Source organism: Podarcis erhardii (assembly GCF_964252035.2).
Source record: "Podarcis erhardii genome assembly, chromosome: 8".
Lineage (NCBI taxonomy): Eukaryota > Metazoa > Chordata > Lepidosauria > Squamata > Lacertidae > Podarcis > Podarcis erhardii.
The window spans coordinates 8,369,822-8,391,830 of record NC_138499.1 but is presented as its reverse complement, the minus strand read 5'-3'; the positions used below and the strand labels follow the sequence as shown (position 1 = coordinate 8,391,830).

Sequence of the window (22,009 nt, the reverse complement as noted above, 5' to 3'; positions counted from 1 at the left end):
TGACCAGAGCAGAATACAGTGGCACTATTACTTCCCTTGATCTAGATGCTATACTCCTATTGATGCAGCCCAGAATTGCATTGGCAACTATTTCTCGGAGCACATTCGGCTTCCGAAAAATAGTTCGAAAACCTTAACACCTACTTCTGGTTTTGCAGCGTTCAGGTTCCAAGTTGTTTGTGAACTAAGCTGTTTGGAAACCGGGGTACCACTGTACTTGTAAAACCAAATAAAAATTATTTCAAAAAGAAAAAAAGAAAGCAAAGTTCGCAAGGAGGAGCTCCAAAGCTCAGTTTATTACCCACCTTTGTAGGGGAAATCGACATATCTGTCTTCAAAAATAATCGGCAGCGTGCCCCAGTCTCCATCAATGTCGAGGCACTCTACTGGCAGGGGCGGCAGGCTGGTGAGGTACTCGGAGTTCCGGACTTCTGATGAGATTTGGTTGTGATGCTGGATGCTGTTTGGAAGAAACGCAAGGGTAACTTTTCACTACGGTAGAGTTTCCCCACTTCCAGTTCCAGTGGACTGAGTTCCCACCCCCTAGAGAGTTTGCCACGATTGCCAGCAACAAGCCACTTGAACCAAACATGAAACACCGTCTAAATCGGGGGGGGGGGCATTTTTCAGTCTGGGGGCTGCATTCCATTCCAGGCAACCTCCTGAGGGCCACGTGGACAGGACCAGATGAAAAAGTGGGTGGAGCAACGAATGGAAACTTTACATCTGAATGGTAGGCTAGTTTCCATACCCCTGTGCTCCACCCAAGCAAAAGAGAGAAAGGAAGGAAGGAAGGAAGGAAGGAAGGAAGGAAGGAAGGAAGGAAGGAAGGAAGGACACATTACAGCAGGGTAAAACATTCTGGGTGTGAAGCAGTCAGTGAGGGGTATGGCCTAAGGGCTAGTCTAGAGGGGAACAGAGGGTTGTCTTGGCCCCTAGGCTTGAGGTTCCCTACCCCTCCTGGCTTTACTTCTGTAACAAAACAAACCAACCCCTGCATTGCAAAGAGAACGTCAGCAATGTCTAGGCAACAAGATGACCATATACATACGTAATAGGCAATCTTTATAAAATTCCCTCAAACCATAAGAAGTACAAAATGAAATCTTTAGTCTCAAAGTCTCTGAAAATCTTTAAATGAAGCGAGGTACCAAAATTTGTACGATGAAAGACAAGCTGTGAAGCTTTGTGTATTCAGCAAATATGATGTCCAACACTGAACAGTGATTCCAGATATTGACTACTGTTTCGTAGAATTCTTCGTCAGCGTGGTAGGAGGATATAGAATTGCTTCATAATCTTATTTCGAATGAATGTATGTAAATGAAAATATCAAATGCTGTGGAACAGTGCTCATGTAATAATGTAAAGGTAAAGGTAAAGGGACCCCTGACCATTAGGTCCAGTCGTGGCCGACTCTGGGGTTGTGGCGCTCATCTCGCCTTATTGGCCGAGGGAGCCGGCGTACAGCTTCCAGGTCATGTGGCCAGCATGACTAAGCTACTTCTGGCAAACCAGAGCAGCGCACAGAAATGCTGTTTACCTTCCTGCCGGAGCGGTACCTATTTATCTACTTGCACTTTGACATGCTTTCGAACTGCTAGGTTGGCAGGAGCAGGGACCGAGCAACGGGAGCTCACCCCGTCGCAGGTATTCGAACTGCTGACCTTCTGATCGGCAAGTCCTAGGCTCTGTGGTTTAACCCACAATGCCACCCGCTGCTTATTCCACAGCATTTGTTCTTCTTATGGCTTTACTTCTGTGGCAGATCCTCTCCTACACCAAACACTCATTCTATGCCCTACTTGAGACACAGATGTGTGCCAGCCCATGTCTTTAGAACTGGGGGTGGAAGAAGGAGAATATCTCGCCTCTCAGGGTGGGATATGTTATATGATGTCTTGAGACAGAGCCTTCTTCATGGTTGCCCCCCAATTATACTGGAAGGTACCCACTACACTGGAGGTGCCCATTGCACCTCCAACATTTCTCCGATCAAAATAGGGATGTCTTATTCCATAATAACAATAATTTTACTATTTATACCTTGCCCATCTGACTGGGTTGTCGCAGCCGCTCAGGGCAGCTTCAAACATATAAAAGCACAATAAAACATTCACTATACAGGGCTGCCTTCAGATGGCTTGGGGGGTCAGATAACTCCATACTCCCAACTTTTCTCCGGTATACATAGGGATATTCTACCATTTCCCCCAACATTTCTGCAGTGGAAATAGGGACATCCTAAGGAAAAGTGGGACATTCTGGGATCGTATCAGAAACTGAGACGGCTTCTGGAAATCCGTGACTGTCCCTAGAAAACTAGGACACTTGCAAGGTCTGCAACTTCCATTATCCTTGCTGTCAGCTTTCTGGGGATGATAGGAGTTTGAGTCCTACAATGTGTAGACAGCACCATGTTGGCAAACCCTGAACAAAGACATGCATTTATTATCTGATACTCAAAGGGAGGTTGCATCTGAATATGGAAGCCCCATTTAGCTTAGCTGCCAGAACTAAGAGCCAGTTACAGATAGGTAGCCGTGTTGGTCTGCCATAGTCAAAACAAAATTAAAAAATTCCTTCCAGTAGCACCTTAAAGACCAACTAAGTTAGTTCTAGGTATGAGCTTTCGTGTGCATGCACACTTCTTCAGATACACTGAAACAGAAGTCACCAGACCCTTCTATATAGTGAGAAGGTGGGGAGGGGTATTACTCAGAAGGGTGGTGGGAATGGGTGATTGGCAGATAGCTGTGATGAGCCTGTTGATGACTCTTAACGACTGCAATAGGTCTTACAGGAAAAAGCAAGGGGTGAGAAGGTGAAAAATGGCTTTGTCATGTATAATGAGATAAGAATCCAATGTCTTTGTTCAGACCAGGTCTCTCCATGGTTTTAAGTTTGGTAATAAGTTGCAATTCAGCAGCTTCTCTTTCCAGTCTATTTCTGAAATTCCTTTGTAATAGAACAGCTACTTTGAGATCTTGTATAGAATGTCCTGGGAGATTGAAGTGTTCTCCTACTGGTTTCTCTGTCTTGTGATTCCTGATGTCAGAACTAAGAGCGTTAGACCGATCCGTCCCCCATGTAATTGATCTGATCACGGAAGCACCCCCTGGCAAAATGACAATAAGCAACTGCTGGCCACAGAAGAAAGAGAAAAGAAGAGAAAGAAAGAGAAAGAAAGAAAGAGAAAGAAAGAAAGAAAGAGGTCTTTAAGCAGAGGCTTGACAACCATATGTCAGGAGTGCTCTGATGGTGTTTCCTGCTTGGCAGGGGGTTGGACTCGATGGCCCTTGTGGTCTCTTCCAACTCTATGATTCTATGATTCTAGGTTGACTCTGCCAGTATCTCTCTTTGAAATCTCTGGTTTTTATTGTGCAACATTTTCCAATTCTGGACTAAAAACTAGGCCGACCACCCTGCTGGGAAGTGCTTCTGTAAATCTGGGACTCTCCCTGGAAAACTGGGACACTGGAGGAAAGTGCATATATTGTATTCTCTGTGGGTTGGAAGACACCATGTGAGGGCTTGACCTCCCAAAATCAGCATTACAGTATATTAGGATGCAATGCTGTACCTACCTTCCAGGGAATAAGCCCCATTTAGTGCCACGGAGCCTACTACTAGGTAGCTATGCCCAGAATTGCATGGTCACATAAGTGTGTCATATTTTTCTTTTAATAAGTGAGAAAATAAATGTCATTAAAATATATAACACCACAGTCAAAAGGTAGAGATGCATCAAAAATTACATACAGGCTTTCCTGGAAAGTCACAACGGCAGGCTTTTGATGCTCAGCATGAAAGAAAGCCTCAGAGAATCTTCTTACCTGGTGAAGAAAAACATGTTAGAAGGTGTATCTCCTTCAAAACATAGTCTACAATCTACTGTATGTTTATTTGTATATTGTCTCCATAACAGCCCAAGGCATCTGACGTTCCTGGAATCAGAGTCAGCAGTGCATTTAAAAAGGCCGCAGAAGTTTGGGGTGCAAAGAAAATATACCTTGGCTTGTTTGGACAAGTGAGTCCAGAAGTTGTGCTGACTACAAGAAAATAAATATTAGGAACTCCCCAATGTAGGGATCAACCCAGTTAAACATGCATTTTGGCAGGAGGGAGGAAGAAAATGTCTGGAAGTGTGCATTTTGAAGAATTCGTGCTTTAAAATATGTATTTAAATGCACATTTTGGGGGGTGGATGTAAATAAATGTGGAAATGAGACAGAGCAGGGCAGATTTATGGGTGAACCTATGTGAAGGTGACATAAATTGGGTATAACTCATTCCTGTGATGGAGCCAAACATAAGCAAATTTAGTATGCCATTCTCGGGTGCTCCACAATCAGATGTCCCGGCTTTCCACACTTTCTGGAAGTATCCTTGGGGAAGATGCCAGAATGCTAAATCATCTCTTTTTCGATAAACTGGGGGAGTGGAATAGTAAAATGAAAGAACACAGACATTCACACCCACTGCATAATTCTACAAGATTCAAAGACACCCACATGGATGTCACCAAAATTCTGCTCTCCCTTCCATAATTTTTGGGGAGATTTTCTTTCTGACCCTCCTGACAGCAAATGACAAAAAGGGGTTTTAAGGCCAGGTTTGCACCTAAACGAACAAATAAGATTGAAACCAGCATTTTGTTGTAAACGTGGTAGCACTTCTGTTTATTGTCATTATTACTGGTCACATCATCCAAAACAACTCAATGCAATCTTGGTTATGCTAAATTTTAGGAAATTCATGAAATTTGGGAACCCCTAAAGATGCACAATACAATTCTGCAATGCCCTTAAAAATGAGTGGGATTGCCTGTAGCCTTCAACTGAATCAGGTTGTTCCTCTGAGTAGGGTTCAGAACCATCTTGCAAGGTTACCCTCAGAGTGTGATGTTCCTGAACGAGATAGGCTGTGACATCTGGGTGCAGGGTTACAAACTCCAGAAACTGGGTCCAGAGAGCCAAAAGGTGGGAGCAGAGCCAAGTGAGGTCTTTGCTGATCTGCTCTGCTATCTTTTCTGGATTGTTCAGCATCTGGAAGGGTAAAAAGTAGATATTGTCAAAGCAAACTAGTGACAATGACCTTTGAATTGGTTTTTATTTTATTTTGCAAAAAGTCAAACATCTGAATAAGCCTGGAGGAGACCCAAAATGATTCAGAACAGCACAGCACAGTCGTACCTCTTGTTATGTGAGTCTCCAGTTGTGTTTTTTCAGGATACGAACGTGGCAAACCCGGAAGTGTATACTTCCTAGTTTCGTCACCTGCGCATGCGCAGAAGAGCTCTATCCCGCTGTGCATGTGCACAGAAGCAGCGCTCTAGTTGCAGACTTTTTGGGGTGCAAATGGCACCCCGGAACGGATCGAGTCCGTAACTAGAGGTACCACTGTATAGCCTAATTGGGTTCCAACTACAGTGGATGCTCGGGATGTGAACGTGTTCCATGCGGGAAGCACGTTTGCAACCCGCAGCGTCCACAACCCACAGCACCACATCTGTTCACGTGTGGGTCACAATTCAGTGCTTCTGCACATGCACAAAGTGTGATTTAGCACTTCTGTGCATGTGCAAACACCGAAACGCAGAAGTAACCCGTTCCGGTACTTCTGGGTTTGGCGCGGTGCACAACCCAAAGCATCTGTAACCCAAAGTATGACTGTATGGGAAATGAACTTAGGCAAAACAACACAAGAAGAGTTCTGCTAGATTAGGCCACAAACCCATCTAATACGGCATCCAGTTTTTCATGGTGATCAACCGAGCAGCTGACACAAGCAGGACATGGGTTCTAAAAGATCTACATTGGCTCCCAGTGCATTTCTGAACGCTATCAAAGTGTTGGTGCTGACCCTTAAAGCCCTAAATGGCATTGGCCCTGTTTACCTGAAGGAGTGTCTCCACCTTATTGTGCAGCCCAGACACTGACATTCATCTCAGAAGGCCTTCTGGAAGTTCCCTTGTTGTGAGAAGTGAAGTTACAGGGAACCAGGAAGAGGGCCTTCTAGGTAGTGGCACTGCCCTGTGGAACACCCTCCCACCAGATGTCAAGGAGATAAACAACTTTCCATAGACATCTGAAGGCAGTCTTGTATCAGGAGGCTTTTAATGCCTGACGTTTTTTTTTCCATTGGAAGCCACCCAGAGTGGCTGGGGCAACCCAGTCAGATGGGTGGGATACAAGTAAATCATCATCATCATCATCTTAACAATGTGCAATAGTACCCTGTCCTCTTGTGACTCTTAGCAGCTGGTGTTCAGAGACATCGTGACCCCTAATACCTTTGAATTATGGGGCAATCTTTTTGCCAAATGCACCAAGATAAGGAATTCAGGATTCCCAGCTCAGGTAGGCTTAGCCAGCATTAAGTCCTCCATCCCCAGCTCAGCAGAAGACATTAAAACAGTTTGAGTGCATTGTGAATATTAAGAAAGCTATGTTGAAATTTTGCAACTTTTATCAAGGTTCTTTTCTCACCCTTGTAGAATTGATCACAAAATTGTAGATTTGGATGGGACACAAAGGGTTATCTATTCCATCCCTCTAATTCATCTTGTAATTTCCCTGGTATTTTGTGTATCTTGAAAGGCAACTCAGCGTGAAACTCAGTGTTGGCAATGTGAGGTACAGAAGCCTATACTGGAAATGTTGCTAAGCACTTTTTCCTCCCTCTGAGCTCCTCAATCGTTTCCTCCTGGAAGGGGCTTCAAATTCTCCTGAAAATTTTGCTTCTCACAGAGTTCAACTCAATCTTGCTCTGGATTTGATGCCATCTGTGTCCTGCCCCTCTCCTTCACTATTTCCAGCTTCTTCAAATGAACATTACTTGTGAGCATCAATCTAGACTGAGCTTCTGACAAGGATAATGGGAGTAGTGAAATATTCAAACTGTTTTGCAAGTCTAGTTCAGGGAACGGATTTCAGCTGACAGCGAAAGATGGGGCGATTTATGGCAAATATCGTTTACAGAGGCTGAGATCCAGAGTTTCTCCTGCTGGCAAGAGGCTATTCTGTGCAGTGTTGCCAGGATGATAGGCTCCCACCAGATGAAGGTGGGTGTGGGACTATTTACAACCATTTCCCTTTCTCCCTCCAGATCTTTATGCTCCCCCAAATTCTGCTTGGTGGGGGTTGGGAACCGCTTCAAAGCAACATGAGATGCAATACATGTGGGAATGTTCAGGGTGGCAGGAGCGGATATGTTGTTTATTAATATCCTTCCTATCTTGCGCTAGCAAGTTCCTTTATGTAGCAGAGTTACATTCCCGCTTTTTATATGCACAGCAGATAGCTGGTTGAAGGCTCATGTGAGCCTCTCACTATTATACAATTCAATATGTCTCAGGTTGAATTGTACGTTTCTGGTAAGTTCCCTTGAATCCCTCTTAAAAGAATAAAGACACAACAATCTTATTCAAAGTCAGTAAAGGAAATTTACTCACATCAGTTCACAGTTGGATTCCTGAAGGCAGATTTAGTTACAAATATGTACATGTGGATCTACGCTATATGGGGGAATAATCCCAGTGCTTCTGCTTGAGAGCTAGCAGAGCAGTCCCAGCCAGAAGCTGGTCAAACAAAGAAGGAAGTAAAAAAGAGAAAGGTGTGTTGCGTGACTCGTCCTTTTGTTACCTGGACAGGTTAGGTCACGCCCACCTTCTATCACATGCCAAAGGAAGGATGTTCCAGCCAGGAGGAACAGGAAGTTTCGACTGGCTGGACCAAACATTCCCTCGTATGTCTTCTCTAGGATTACTAGCAATGTTGCACCAGCAGGTTCCCTTGCTGGAACTCAGGGTTGTACCTAATACTACCATTCTGCTGTAGCTGCCTGTGGACAACTAAGTGCTCTTTCCTATGGGCTGCAAAAATAGAAAAAATTCTCTTGTTGTCAATTATACATTGTCCACTAGATGGTGCTGCTCCATCTATAATGTTTTTTAAAAAACCCTGCAAACATGCCAAACATTTTCTGATGCGTCTGCAATATTTCCCTTGTTTGTTCCTCCAAGCACTTCCCAGCAGGGTGGTCAGCCTAGTTTTTAGTTTAGAATTAGGAAATGCCGCACAATAAAAATCAGAGATTTCAAAGAGAGATACTGGCAGAATAAATCTCTCGATTTGTTCTGCGGCCAACAGTTGCTTATTATCATTTTGCTGGGGGGTGGGGTGGGGATAATTCAGAGTGGTCTGTTCTTTGGGGGTTCTCTTCTGCAGCCATAAACTGTGAAAGTGGCAAATTCCCCAGATCTGATCAATTACACAGAGGACAGATCTGTCAAATGCTCTTAGCTATGGCAGCGAAATGGGGCTTTCATATTCAGATGCAACATACCTCTGCGTATCAGATAATAAAATGTATGTCTTAGTTCAGGGTTTGCCAACATGGTGCTGTCTGTACATTGTAGGACTCCTGTCATCCCCAGACAGCTGAGAGCAAGGATGATGGTCTAAAAGACTCTGAAGGGAACCTCACTGGCTTCCTTACTAGAATAATAAACTCCACCTTGCTTCAAACACCAGGCATTAGCAAGAGATTTCATCCTTTTACATGTAGCGGACTTTGGCCTCGGAAATTAGCTAGAAGCAAAGTAAAGCATAGTTTTGGTCTCCCCAGTAACCTTTTAACCCAGCATGAATTGGGGACGAGCATAAACATTCAACCTTTCTTCTATTTTTCAACCTTCCGGACTAACCACCTATAAACGCTGCACTGCAATGGTCAGCAAATGCTACCATGAGACTGCCAGCACCCAACTCCCATATCTTGCGACCTTGTCCTCTCCTAAAAATTGTACTGGGCAGCAAAGTAAGCTAGAAAAAGAGACTTCCGGGTTGGCGCCATCGCCGAATGGCGGACTCCCTCCAAGCTCCGGAGGGAGCCTGCTCGGCAGGGGCTGGGTTCTACCGCGCTGGCGACGCGGGGACCCTCAAAAACCATGGGCGCTGAAACCCATGGGCATGGTGACTCGGCGGGCACCGTTTGCGCCCCCCCGACCACGCGAAGGAGCCTTTTTAAAGGCTACGGAGCGGGTGACGGGGGGGGTGCTGTGAGTCCTCCGCTTCCCCTGCCGAGTGAAGCCGCATGCCATTTGGCGGAGAGCGCCGACTTCTTCCATTGAAAATCTGGACTTAAAAGAATAACCCGTGAGTAATTGGAACTTGGATTAAAAAGGGGAACAATTTTTTTCTTAAATTCGGAGCGAGCGGGGGAGGTGCAAAAAGGAAGTCAGCCTCCCCCCTGTTGTAGAGGAGCTAAAGCAAAGGACCTGACAACTAAGATCGAGTGCAACCTTTTTTTTTTTGATAAAGTTATTAATTTCGCGATGGAAAATTATAAGCTGGGCTGGAGGAGAAAAGTGGAATGTGAATTAAAATACAACCCCCCCCCCCCGAAAAACCCCGGGAGTGATCCGTGAGAGCGCCGGGAGAGGAGAAATAGAGGTTTTGACAGCTGTCAAAGGAGCTGCCAAAACTGAAGAACAAAAAGAGAACTTTGTTACGAGGACTTTGCTGGTTACATTTGTTACAAATTGGATATAAACTGTTTAAAACAAGGAATAATAAGTTACTTTGACTGGTGGGTGTGATCGGGAAGGAAACTGAGTTATTATAATCCCTCTAGAGGAGTTGTGGGTCATTACAAGTATTGCTGGCATGGAATTTGAATCAGACTTTTTATCTCCTGGGAAACTGCAGAAATGGAACACTATTTTGTCTACAGAGGTCTACACACTAAAGGAGACAATAGATTTATCTATTGAAGAATGGAAGGGACTTGACGTAATGTTTTGTTCTTGAATAACAAAGCCTCTGTAGAGGAATTACAAGCTTTTTGGAATTAGAACATTTGTGCAGGAGAGCGGGGGGGGGAGAGGAGAAGAGAGAACAACAAGAACAACAAGAATAACAAGAACTGGACAAAGTTGGAAGATAGACCCCTTCCAAGATTGGATATTCGAAATCAAAGATGACCAAAAGACGGCAAAGACTATTAAAAAGACGGCAAAGCGGACTGGTGAAGGACTATGGCTTAGATGTGGGAGCTCCAGGACGACAGTAGACATTGACGGACATTGGGAACGCAACCGGGAAAGGGGGGAGGGAAATTTGGAATCCAAAGGGTGTTAAATTACATTTTATTCTTTTTTCTATTTTTTTATGTTAATCTGTATTGTATACTAAAGAGGGGAACTCGTGGAAGGGAACAGGTCGATTTTAGGGGATGGGAAAATATTTTTTAAATTGGGTTAATGATAATAATTTTAAAACTTGGGGTAAGAATTTGCTGAATCTATTTGAAAGAATTGGAATACAAGAGGGGGAGGGGAGGGGAAGTCCTGGAAAGATGACATTGAAAATAAGGCCTTAAATTTGGATGTTTTTCTTTTCTGTTATATTTGAAAATTTTTAATAAATATTATTTAAAAAAAAAAAAGTAAGCTAGAAAAAACCCCAGACATGCCATCACCACCTTACCCTGGTTAGGTAAAGGTAAAGGACTCCTGGACGGTTAAGTTCAGTGAAAGGGGCTGGGGGCGCTGTGGTCTAAACCACAGAGCCTCTTGGGCTTGCCGATCGGGAGGCTGGCAGTTCGAATCACCACAACAGGGTGAGCTCCCGTTGCTCTGTCCCAGCTCCTGCCAACCTAGCAGTTTGAAAGCACACCGGTGCAAGTAGATAAATAAGTACTGTTGTGGTGGGAAGGTAAACGGCATTTGCGTGCACTCTGGTTTCCGTCATGGTGTCCTGTTGCACCAGAAGCGGTTTAGTCATGCTAGCCACATGACCCGAAAAACTGTCTTTTCAACCTGAAAAATAAGATGAGCGCCGCAACCCCACAGTACCTTTGACTGGACTTAACCGTCCAGGGGTCCTTTACATTTACCTTTTACCCTGGTTTCCAAGCACTAACTCTTGGCTCTGCAAGATGAGGTAAGAAAAAGGAGGAAATAGCACATTGTCATAGGGAATGCTGATAGCCAATAGGATCATGGTAAAGTCCAACCAATGTATTTGAAATGTATAAATCTCTGAATGTATAGGATTTGGAACTGGGTTCCCCTTAATCTCCTTACTGCACTCTGAATAAATCCCCTTTTTCCACCACTGCTGTGAATGCTTTTGCCTGCCACCACAGCTTTGGACTTTTTGTCCATCACGTTGGCAGTCCAAGTATTCTGGAAAACTCTCTCTGCTGAAATGTGGGATGTCCATTTGGTATTGCCATTGCACCATCTTCTGAAGGTACACCTGTTTAAGCAAGCATTTTTCCGATCTCCTGAACCAAACTTCCTGTTTCAATGGCTGCTTTAACTCTTTTAACAGTTGTGCTGTTTTAATGGGCTGTTGTATTGAATATTCTAAGTGTGGGTGGTTTATTGTAATCTTTCAAGGAGGTTGTTTTCTTGTGTATTTCAATTAGGTGTGTTAATATTTTCGTTTTGTAATTGCTTTTATACTTCTAAAACCGTTTAGAAGACACATTGGCAATTAAGTGGCACGTACATGAATAAATAATAATAAAAATAATGCTAATACCCCAGCCTTAATCAAGTTCTTTGCTTTGGAACCGAGCATAATACTACCCAGCCATTCTGAGAACACCACAGGGCACGATAATGCCACCCATGAGAAACATCACCAGTGATCGTCTCACAATAAGATCCCATGCCTAAGAACAACTCTGCTGGATATCTCTTTTGAGTGGCTGTAGCCATCATTGTAGGGATGCAGGTGGCGCTGTGGTGTAAACCACTGAGCCTTGGGCTTGCCAATCAGAAGGTTGGAGGTTTGAATCCCCGTGACAGGGTGAGCTCCTGTTTTTTGGTCCCAGTTTCTGCCAACCTAGCTGTTCGAAAGCACGTCAAAGTGCAAGTAGATAAATAGGTACCGCTCCGGCGGGAAGGTAAACAGCGTTTCTGTGCACTGATCTGGTTTTTCCAGAAGTGACTTAGTCATGCTGGCCACATGAAAAAACTGTCTGCAGACAAATGTTGGCTCCCTCAGCCAGTAAAGTGAGATGAGTGCCACAACCTCAGAGTAGTTTGCGACTGGACTTAACTGTCAGGGGTCCTTTACCTTTAACTTTTTAGCCATCATTGTAGCTATCATGTGGCAGTAAGATTTATAAGCTGAACCACTCTGTGTTGGGTGAAAATATGTTGTCTTGTGTGCCTACTGCCAATCAACTTCATTCAGTGATTTTACATTATGGAATCTGAAGAGAAAAGTAAACCTCTTTCCAAACATTTCAGGGGTTTTTCTTTCTTTCTTTCTTTTTTAAAAAAGCCTCAATAGTTTTTGCTTTCCTTCATAGGGGGTAAGGAAGCTTGACAGATTTGATCTTTTCAGATTCCTATACAAAATCACTTGGTCTGCACATGGATCAGGGCAGGGCATAAATAATAACTTCTTCTTCTTCTTCTTCTTCTTCTTCTTCTTCTTCTTCTTCTTCTTCTTCTTCTTCTTCTTCTTCTTCTTCTTCTTTGTTTCTTAGTTGTTTTTACATCCCACAATCTTCACCAAGTGAGCATAAGAGCATCAGCTAGGTAAAGCAAGGTGTAGTAGAGTTAGAAGAACAGGATCACAATCAAATCAGAAGCAGATAGGAATTGCCATTAAGATACAAAACCCTGGGCAAAAGAAAAGATATGTATTCAGTCTTTGTTTAAATATATCCACTGTGGAAGCCAATCAGATGCAACTAGGTAGGGTGTTCTGAAAATGTGGCATCACCGCCAAGAAGGCCCTGCTCCATGTCACTTTCAAGACACTATCATGTGTCACCTCTCAGCAATTTAAACATATCAAAATATTTGGATACATTTTTGACAGAAGATAAAAATTATATACAGATTTTGATAGAAAATAAACATTAGAATGTATATTTTTTTTAAAAAAAGATGTTTGAGAAGGTTTGTGTGTTTTCTTTTAGAAAAGAAGGATGACGTGTGAACAAGGAAACTGCACAGAATTGAATTATGGGAAAGAACATGCAAAAGGGGAGTGGGCTGGAATGAAATGGATTCACAAATCACTGACAGAAAGTGCTCCAACCCCATGCAGAAGTCATTGTGCTGGAATGCAAAACTCACATAATCGTTTGCATTCTAACACAACACTCCCTTCCCCATAGATGCATGTAGTACTTGACAATGGACATGCATATTTGAAGAGGAAAAATGATATATTGCTCTTGCAGTTGTTTGGGAAATGCACACATGGGTGTGCGCTATTGTGCTAGCTACCTGTAGCTCTGCAGACAGCTGCAACAGGGTGTCTTCTACAGAAAGATCCTCTAGAAAAAAATAAGAAGAAAAAGGTACAATCAATTACTTCAGAAGCATCTGTGCCCAGGGTTGATTTGCATGATAACAGGAACATCAGAAGACCTCAGCCAAATGTCTCAATTGAAATGACGGAATACACTTGGTTGCTCCATCTTTTCTCATATATCTTGCCAGATACAACAAGGTGCCAAAAAAAATTAAAATAAAATTCACCACCAACTCAATATAGCATAAATAAAGACCACAATCTACCCTTTGGGGAAAAAAGCAAATCAAAGGTAAGTTGGATAATTCATACAGCCCCCCCTTCTTTAATTCATTACAGGAGTTATTCTTGCCAATTGGAATAAAATTGTGACATCATTCATCCTAAATTAAAATTTCAGAGGCCTGCTAGTCTTCTATGCACCCCATTTAACCAGGGAATTTAAAAAATTGACCTATTTAAAGATTCATATCCTATGGACAATGGGTAGAATCTGAGAGAGAGGTGGGGAACACAAATTGAACTCTATATGCTCTAAACTCCCGCTGTATATCATTTCAGCTAAACTCCAGAAATCTCTTTAAAGATGGCACTGAATCAGATAAGACAGCACTGAATCAGAATAATGGCATGCAGAATAAGTTATTTATAGATTGTATTCCCAAGTGAGAGCTGGACCATAAAGAAGGTTGATTGCCGAAGAATTGATGCTTTTGAATTCTGGTGCTGGAGGAGACTCTTGAGAGTCCCATGGACTGCAAGAAGATCAAACCTATTCATTCTGAAGGAAATCAGCCCTGAGTGCTCACTGGAAGGACAGATCCTGAAGCTGAGGCTCCAATACTTTGGCCACTTCATGAGAAGAGAAGACTCCCTGGAGAAGATCCTGATGCTGGGAAAGATGGAGGGCACAAGGAGAAGGGGATGACAGAGGACGAGATGGTTGGACAGTGTTCTTGAAGCTACCAGCATGAGTTTGACCAAACTGCGGGAGGCAGTGGAAGACAGGAGTGCCTGGCATGCTCAGGCCAATGGGGTCATGAAGAGTTGGACATGACTAAACAACAACAACAACAACAACAATAATTCCCAAGGTTTATTGTTCTGTGAACTTATAGAACAGCCTGTCAGGGAGGCTGGCATTATTGCCATTATATTGCAGGTGGTGAGAGGGTTGTGGCAGCAAGAAGTGTGGCCTGCTTTAAGCTGGGGATAAACTGAAATTTGGGGGTTTTGGTGTCCCCTGCAAAAAGTTTCCTTTTTAATGGTTGTTTGAAGGTGCTCCAAACAGCACAAAAGGGAGAGGAAACTATGAGCCTATTGCCAAGGTAACTGGACCGATGTGTGTAAGCAGTTTCCTTATGGCAGCAAAGAGGGGAGATTGGTATGGCAGAATCAGTCATTTTGTTGGGCTTCAGGTCACCTGAACATGAGAACCGGTCCACGTGCTCAGATCTCAGGCCACGGCTGTCCTCTTACCTAACTTCAGCTGTGGCAAATTGGGAATCTCCTTCGTGATGAAGGCATAATACATGTGGAGTCCGCGATACGCCTTGAGGAGCAGGAGGCAAAGGTCTTTGTGCCACTTGTGCGCATGTTGCATGCAGTTTTCAGAGGGCACATAAAAGCTCCCCTGCATGAGAAAGGAAGAGAGAAAGGGACAAGAGGAGCAGATTATCGCAACGCTCATTTTAAAAGAAATATTTATTAAGTTTTCCATTTTAATAATCCAGTAAAAACCACATCAAAACATTCCAAATTAAAAAGCAATCAAATATAGCCAAATATAAATGCCAAATTATATATCTTTGGGTGACTTCCCATGCTCTGAATTTTGCAGAGTGCTGATCATCTAGTATCACATTGCATTTCTTAATTAGTCAATAAACCATTCTGATGTTGATCCTTCCCTTGCTTTTCATTTATGTTTGCAACCACTGGTCTGTTCAAGTTTTGTCTTCATAGTTCTGTGTGAAATATTCTTCCCTGTTGTTATCCACATTCCAGCAATTCCATTTTTGATTTCTGCTCACAGGAGCCATAATACGCCACATCCCAAAGAAAAAGACACCATTAGCTCTGGGCAGCCATCCAGAATTCCCCTCTGTAGTCTCGCTCCATCTCCCAACATGCTGGTACCTCCACAAGAGCAAAATAACTCCAGTCCAGAATTCTTTCTATCCTTCCACTAAGGGTAGCTGCCAGAATCCTCACCCAGTCAGTATTATAATTGAACCACAATGGCAGCAGAGTGTTCTTTCAAGCTTGCTTGCGCATTTCAAACAGTTGCCTTTTGGGGGAGGTTTACCAGGTAAAACTGCAAGTACATATACAGTCATACCTCAGTTACAGATAGGTAGCCATGTTGGTCTGCCATAGTCCTGACATCAGGAATCACAAGACAGAGAAACCAGTAGGAGAACACTTCAGTCTCCCAGGACATTCTATACAAGATCTCAAAGTAGCTGTTCTATTACAAAGGAATTTCAGAAATAGACTGGAAAGAGAAGCTGCTGAATTGCAACTTATTACCAAACTTAAAACCATGGAGAGACCTGGTCTGAACAAAGACATTGGATTCTTATCTCATTTTACATGACAAAGCCATTTTTCACCTTTTCACCCCTTGCTTTTTCCTGTAAGACCTATTGCAGTCGTTAAGAGTCATCAACAGGCTCATCACAGCTATCTGCCAATCACCCATTCCCACCACCCTTCTGAGTAATACCCCTCCCCACCTTCCCACTATTTAGAAGGGTCTGGTGACTTCTGTTTCAGTGTATCTGAAGAAGTGTGCATGCACACGAAAGCTCATACCTAGAACTAACTTAGCTGGTCTTTTAGGTGCTACTGGAAGGAATTTTTTTATTTTGTTTAGTCATACCTCAGGTTACAGAAGCTTCAGGTTGCGTGTTTTGGGGTTATGGATGCACCGAAATCTGGAAGTACCGGAACAGGTTACTTCCTGGTTTTGGTGGTCACACATGTGCAGAAGCGCTAAATCACACTTTGCACATACGCAGAAGTGCCGAATCGCAACCCGTGTGTGTGCAGACCCAGTGTTGCAGGTTGCGAACATGCCTCCCGTACAGATCACGTTCGCAACCCGAGCGTCCACTGTATATTGAAAGAGAATAAAAAAGGCTCACCTTCCCCTGGGGTTATGCAATTAATTCACCAATTAATTCCACCAGTATTGCAGCGCTCGATTTACAATAGTTCCAGGCTGAGTTGGCTTAAAAAGACTTCCCTTGGAGAACAACACCAAGGTTTAGCTAGACCAATATTTTGCATGCCAGGTGTTTCCAAGACTAAAGGTGACTGTGATGACCTCCCTACTGTCTCCCCAACCCTGTAAGCAACAATAACCCAATAACCCTCCTGCTGGCATACTAGTACAGGGGATCTACTTCACCCAGAGAGCCGCTTCTGATAGCTTCTGGAGCATTGTGTCCCTCATCCGTTCTGAATCAGCTGCTAATCACAGTCATTTTGGTGATCTTACAGTGATCTACCTATGGGACTGCCTCTCCTGGTATACACCATGAAGGACCTTAAGGTCCACAAATGACAACACCTTGGAGGTCCCAGGTCGCAAGGTGGTTAGGGCCAGAGCCTTTTCAGTACTGGCCCCGACTTGGTGGAACACTCTGTCACAAGAGACTAGGGCCCTGCGGGACTTGACATCTTTCCGCAGGGCCTGAAAAACAGAGCTGTTCCGCCTGGCCTTTGGTTGGACTCAGCCTAACCCTTGTGTTTCCCTCTCCTTATGGTGTTGATCTATGGTCTACTTTTAAAATGAGGCTGCATTTTAAATTGTATTTTGACTTGTATTTTAAATTGATTTGTTTTTGTCCTATTATGAGCCCAGGGAGGGCAGAGTATAAATAAAATTATCATCATCATCATTATTGCAATAGGAGCGAAACAATCCCTCTCTTTATATCTCAATCATTTGTGAATTAATAAAACACTACTATGCTAACTTCTATTCTAAACTAAGACGTTCCCCTACAGCCCAGAGCTGTATGCACTTGATAGAGTGCACTTGATAGAGATAGAGAATTACAGCAAAGACACAATTCCCACATGTCATTTTTTTCTTCTTTCTCTCTGTATTTATCACGCTGCAAGGAGGGGGTATTCCACCCTCGTATTGTTTAGAAAAGCCACGACAGCAACCAAATGTTTCATTTTGCTTCGAAAGTCATCAATTCACAACACCACCTAATTTTCAAACTTAATGCAGTGTGGTTGCAAAACAAGGCAACATTTTAAAGGACATGTTTGCAGCCTGTCTCAGTTCAAAATGCTGTGAAACAAGATAATAAACAACAGAGGAGCAGAATGGGGGATGCGTTATTTCACAGCAGTGAAAACTTGTGCTTTTCTGAAATCCATTCTCCAGTTTTTCAAATGCTTTCTGCACCTGTGAAAGACATTTTCATTGCTCTGACTCATTCTCAGGACCCTTTTAGAATTTTGTAGAAAAATAATAATTGTGGGTTTGGGGCTTTGGTCTTGCGTTATCACTGCAAGGTGGTCAAGCACAGTGTCTGTTTTTCTTTCCAGTGAATGGGCTGGATTTAGATACTGAGTGCTCACTGAAAGGACAGATCCTGAAGCTGAGGCTCCAATACTTTGGCCACCTCATGAGAAGAGAAGAATCCCTGGAAAAGACCCTGGAAAAGAGAAGAATCCCTGGAAAGATGGAGGGTACATGGAGAAGGGGACAACAGAGGACGAGATGGTTGGACAGAGAGCATTCTACAAACTGGGAGCAGAAAATGCCTGTTTTCATGTTAATGCCCTCTTGTGGAGGAGGAAGATGAAGAAGGGCCTCGGAATATAATCTTAGGGTCCTGGTGGAAAAGACCCTGATGTTGCGAAAGATTGAGGGCACAAGGAGAAGGGGACGACCAAGGACAAGATGGTTGGACAGTGTTCTCGAAGCTACCAGCATGAGTTTGACCAAGCTGCAGGAGGCAGTGGAAGACAGGAGTGCCTGGAATGCTCTGGTCCATGGGGTCACGAAGAGTTGGACATGACTAAATGACTAAACAACAACAACAACTGGTCCTGCTAGCAGACACACAGACAATGACTTTTACTAGTGCCTTAGTAACTTCCCCTTCTCCTCCCCCCATGGTGTGCCCCCTCACCCACCAAAATGAGCTTTGAGCGTATAAGGAGTGGGAAAAGGGGGAGATGATTCCATTGGGCAAGTAGAAATTCTTGCACTAATGGAACATTTGTAACAGTGCAACATTGAATCTGTCCCAATATTTATCCAGCACTGGTCAGATTCCCTGACTGCCCACACTTTCTGAACTGAAAAAGTATTATGACAGGCATTGACTCCTGGCGTCTCTCTCTCTCTCTCTCTCTCTCTCTCTCTCCCCCCATCCCCCGGGATTTCACTGAAGTGTGTGAAGCCGGGAAGGCTGCAGAGCACTGGACCAATGATTTGTAGAATCAGTCACCTCAAAAGTAAGCCAAGTCTAGCAAAAACAATCAAACATGCATATCCCCTTTGTGAGACTTTCACTGAGATTCCTCTCCCCTTTGAGAATATTTGAATGTGATTTCAGCATAGCACTACAGTGGTACCTCGGGCTACATACGCTTCAGATTACATACGCTTCAGGTTACAGACTCCACTAACCCAGAAATTGTACCTTGGGTTAAGAACTTTGCTTCAGGATGAGAACAGAAATTGCGTGACGGCGGCATGGCAGCAGCAGGAGGCCCCATTAGCTAAGGTGGTGCTTCAGGTTCAGAACAGTTTCAGATTAAGAACAGACCTTCAGAACGAATTAAGTACTTAACCCAAGGTACAACTGTAGTTGAAAACCTTTATTCATTAGCCAAACTTTCAAATTTGAATTAAATTGCCATCAAACACTTTGATTTCAAAGGACTTTTAATCTTCAGACATCCATATGCTCTGTTTCACTCTGGGCCAACAAAATTTCCCAGTGCTCATTTTTCCTAATACACAAAATTTTGAAAGCAGCTCCCCGCAATTCAAGACACTTTTGTGTTGTATTTTCACTCATGTATGCATATCTCTGCACATTTCCTCCTCCTCCTATATTATTATTATTATTATTATTATTATTATTATTATTATTATTATTATTATTTCTCCATATGCTTGGGATGGAGAGCTACATCACAAAATTCAGAGAAGTGTGAATTTTGAAGGACAGTTCCCTTTCAGTTCACCTATCGTTTTGGGAAGCATGAAATGGGCAGGCTCATGTTAGAATGCGAACGGCACTGAATTTACGTGCTATCGCTACACTGGATACATAAACCTCCTTGAATATTAGCAAGAAAATGTCAGTGTGACATAAATTATTTCAACCTGACACAGTGTGAGTCACAGTCCGGATTGGAATTTCAGGAATCGGTTCAACCACAAAAGGAGAGATCTGCCAGGAAAGGAGCAGTAACATTTGTATGAGTTTTGATAAGTACATACGAACATGCTGCTGGATCAGGCCAATGGACCATTTAGCCTCACAGCAGGCATCCGGATGCCTGTGTGAAACCTGCAAGCAGGATTCGAGCACACGAGCTCTCCTACTGTGTCTCCAGCAACTGGTATTTAGAGCATTACTGTGAAGGCAGAGCTTAGCCATAATGGCTATTAGTTGCTGAGAGCTTTCTCCTCCTTTTCACTGAGCCATTCAGAGCAGAGTTATATCCAGACCTCTCCCCCTCCCTTACTTACAAATTAAGAAATGTACAGGCCATCTACAAGGAACACGCAGACAATTAATACCTTTCCCAATTGTTTATCATAAAACATGCACAAAGCACCTTGGAACAGCACCATTATAGAATCACAAATGAACTTTCAAGGTGTGCATCACATCATTTTAATTACCAACCTGTCCTGCGTTTATTGATCTACTACTTTTCTATAATGTGACAGGTCATTACCAGAATGCTGTAAAATGACTAGTAACAGAGGAATAAAGTGGCGGTGCCATGTTCAAATGAAGCAAATTACTTACTCCCAACAGAAGCAATTTTGAAAGAGCTATTAAAAGAAATAATTAGGAAGATGTGTCTATTCACAATGCCATATTTCAGGGTGTACTCTTGCTCTCCTGGTGTAATTTCCTGAGGAAGGTCTCTCGTCAATGCTGTTGACCTCCTCCTCCACAGGAACACACCCTGAGGTTCACAATGCCTCTTAAGACTGATGGTTTGGGCAGGTGTCAAAAATATGCTTTGTGTGGAAGAAAGTGGATAGGGAGTTTTATTCCCTCTCTCCTAATTCTAGATCTCATGGGCATCCAATGAAGTTGAGTCCTGTGTATTATTGTTATTATTATTTTGTTGCTGAAGGTTAAGAACAAGGCTACCAGCAATATATCACAGCTTCTATAGCCTACATATAGTAAAAAGATAAAGGACCCCTGACAGTTAAGTCTAGTCACAGACGACTCTGGGGTTGCAGTGCTCATCTCGCTTTACAGGCCAAGGGAGCTGACGTTTGTCCACACACAGTTTTTCTGGGTCATGTGGCCAGCATGACTAAGCCGCTTCTGGCGCAATGAACACCAAAACCAGAGCAGCGCACAGAAATGCCATTTACCTTCCCACCGGAGTGGTACCTATTTATCTACTTGCACTTTTGGGTATGCTTTTGAACTGCTAGGTTGGCAGGAGCTGGGAAAGAGCAACAGGAGCACACCCCGTTGCGGGGATTCGAACCGCGACCTTCTGATTGGCAAGCCCAAGATGCTCAGTGGTTTAGACCACAGCGCCACCCGCTTATATCACAGCTTCTATAGCCTACATATAGTAGGAATATTTAAAGTGAGAGTCGTCACAGCTATCCATAGTGAAAAGTAGAAGTCGGCAAATTTTGCTCTTAAAAATATGGCAACCCTATATAACCAGCCCTCGATAATTCAATAAGAACTATGACATAGATGCTTAGTGGCAGGGAGGAAATGGTCTGAATTTCCATGCTGGCTTGAATATGCAGCCCATGATTTGGCTGCGCATTTTGGGAACTTTTTAAAAGGACCTTGATCAACGTGACCTTCAAAGAAAATTTCCCACAGCTCCACATATGATCAACAAAACAGAGCTCTAACCAACATTCTCCATCCGCTAACACAAAGGTGCCTGTAAAAATACATAAATAAAAAGTGGCTTTTGCAGGAGCGGATGGGTGAGTTTTAATGTTGCACAACAACATAATCTAATGCAACTGTTGCACTAGCAGAAACAAAGTTACCTGCATCCTGTTTATGCATCCTCTTGTGCACCAACGTTCCACTGGTGCAAAACATTTCACCAGTAGAACGAGTTACCGTACTTTTCTGTGTATGACGAGGGTTTTTTTTAAAATTAAATATTAATGTTAAAAATGGGGGGTCGTCTTATACACAGATAGTGCATAGTGGGGATGTGGGATTGGTTGCTGCCGCGTGCCAGAGACTGTCTGCGGCTATTGGGCATTGGATTGGTGGCAGCGGGAAGGGCTGGTGTTGATTGGCTGTCATTGCTGCAATTGAGCATGATTGGCGGCCTCTGCCTGCAAGGGGACAAACTATGTGCGTGATTGGCAGTGTAGCAGCGTAGGGCAGGCGGGTGACCGGATTTTGGCAATCACCCCTTAAAAAAGCTCAGCAACTCTGCCCCCCAAAAGCTATGGGCAATCCTTCCCCAAAAGCTCAGCAACTCTGGAC

At 43.4% G+C, this 22,009-nt stretch overlaps 1 protein-coding gene and 1 long non-coding RNA gene across 3 annotated transcripts in view; one reads left to right on the top strand and one right to left on the bottom strand.

The window, feature by feature from the left end:
- FAM135B (family with sequence similarity 135 member B) overlaps positions 1-22,009 on the bottom strand; it is a 163,462-nt gene that overhangs the window by 15,622 nt on the left and 125,831 nt on the right. The window contains exons 8-12 of the mRNA XM_081873988.1: positions 14,772-14,925; positions 13,265-13,314; positions 4,893-5,048; positions 3,763-3,836; positions 306-460 (exon numbers count right to left, since the gene is read on the bottom strand). Of these exons, the coding sequence (XP_081730114.1) occupies positions 306-460; positions 3,763-3,836; positions 4,893-5,048; positions 13,265-13,314; positions 14,772-14,925 (589 nt within the window). The remainder of the gene's footprint in view (positions 1-305; positions 461-3,762; positions 3,837-4,892; positions 5,049-13,264; positions 13,315-14,771; positions 14,926-22,009) is intronic.
- The window catches only part of LOC309349074, a 323,506-nt gene that overhangs the window by 242,190 nt on the left and 59,307 nt on the right, over positions 1-22,009 (top strand). The gene's annotated exons all lie outside the window — the stretch shown is intronic.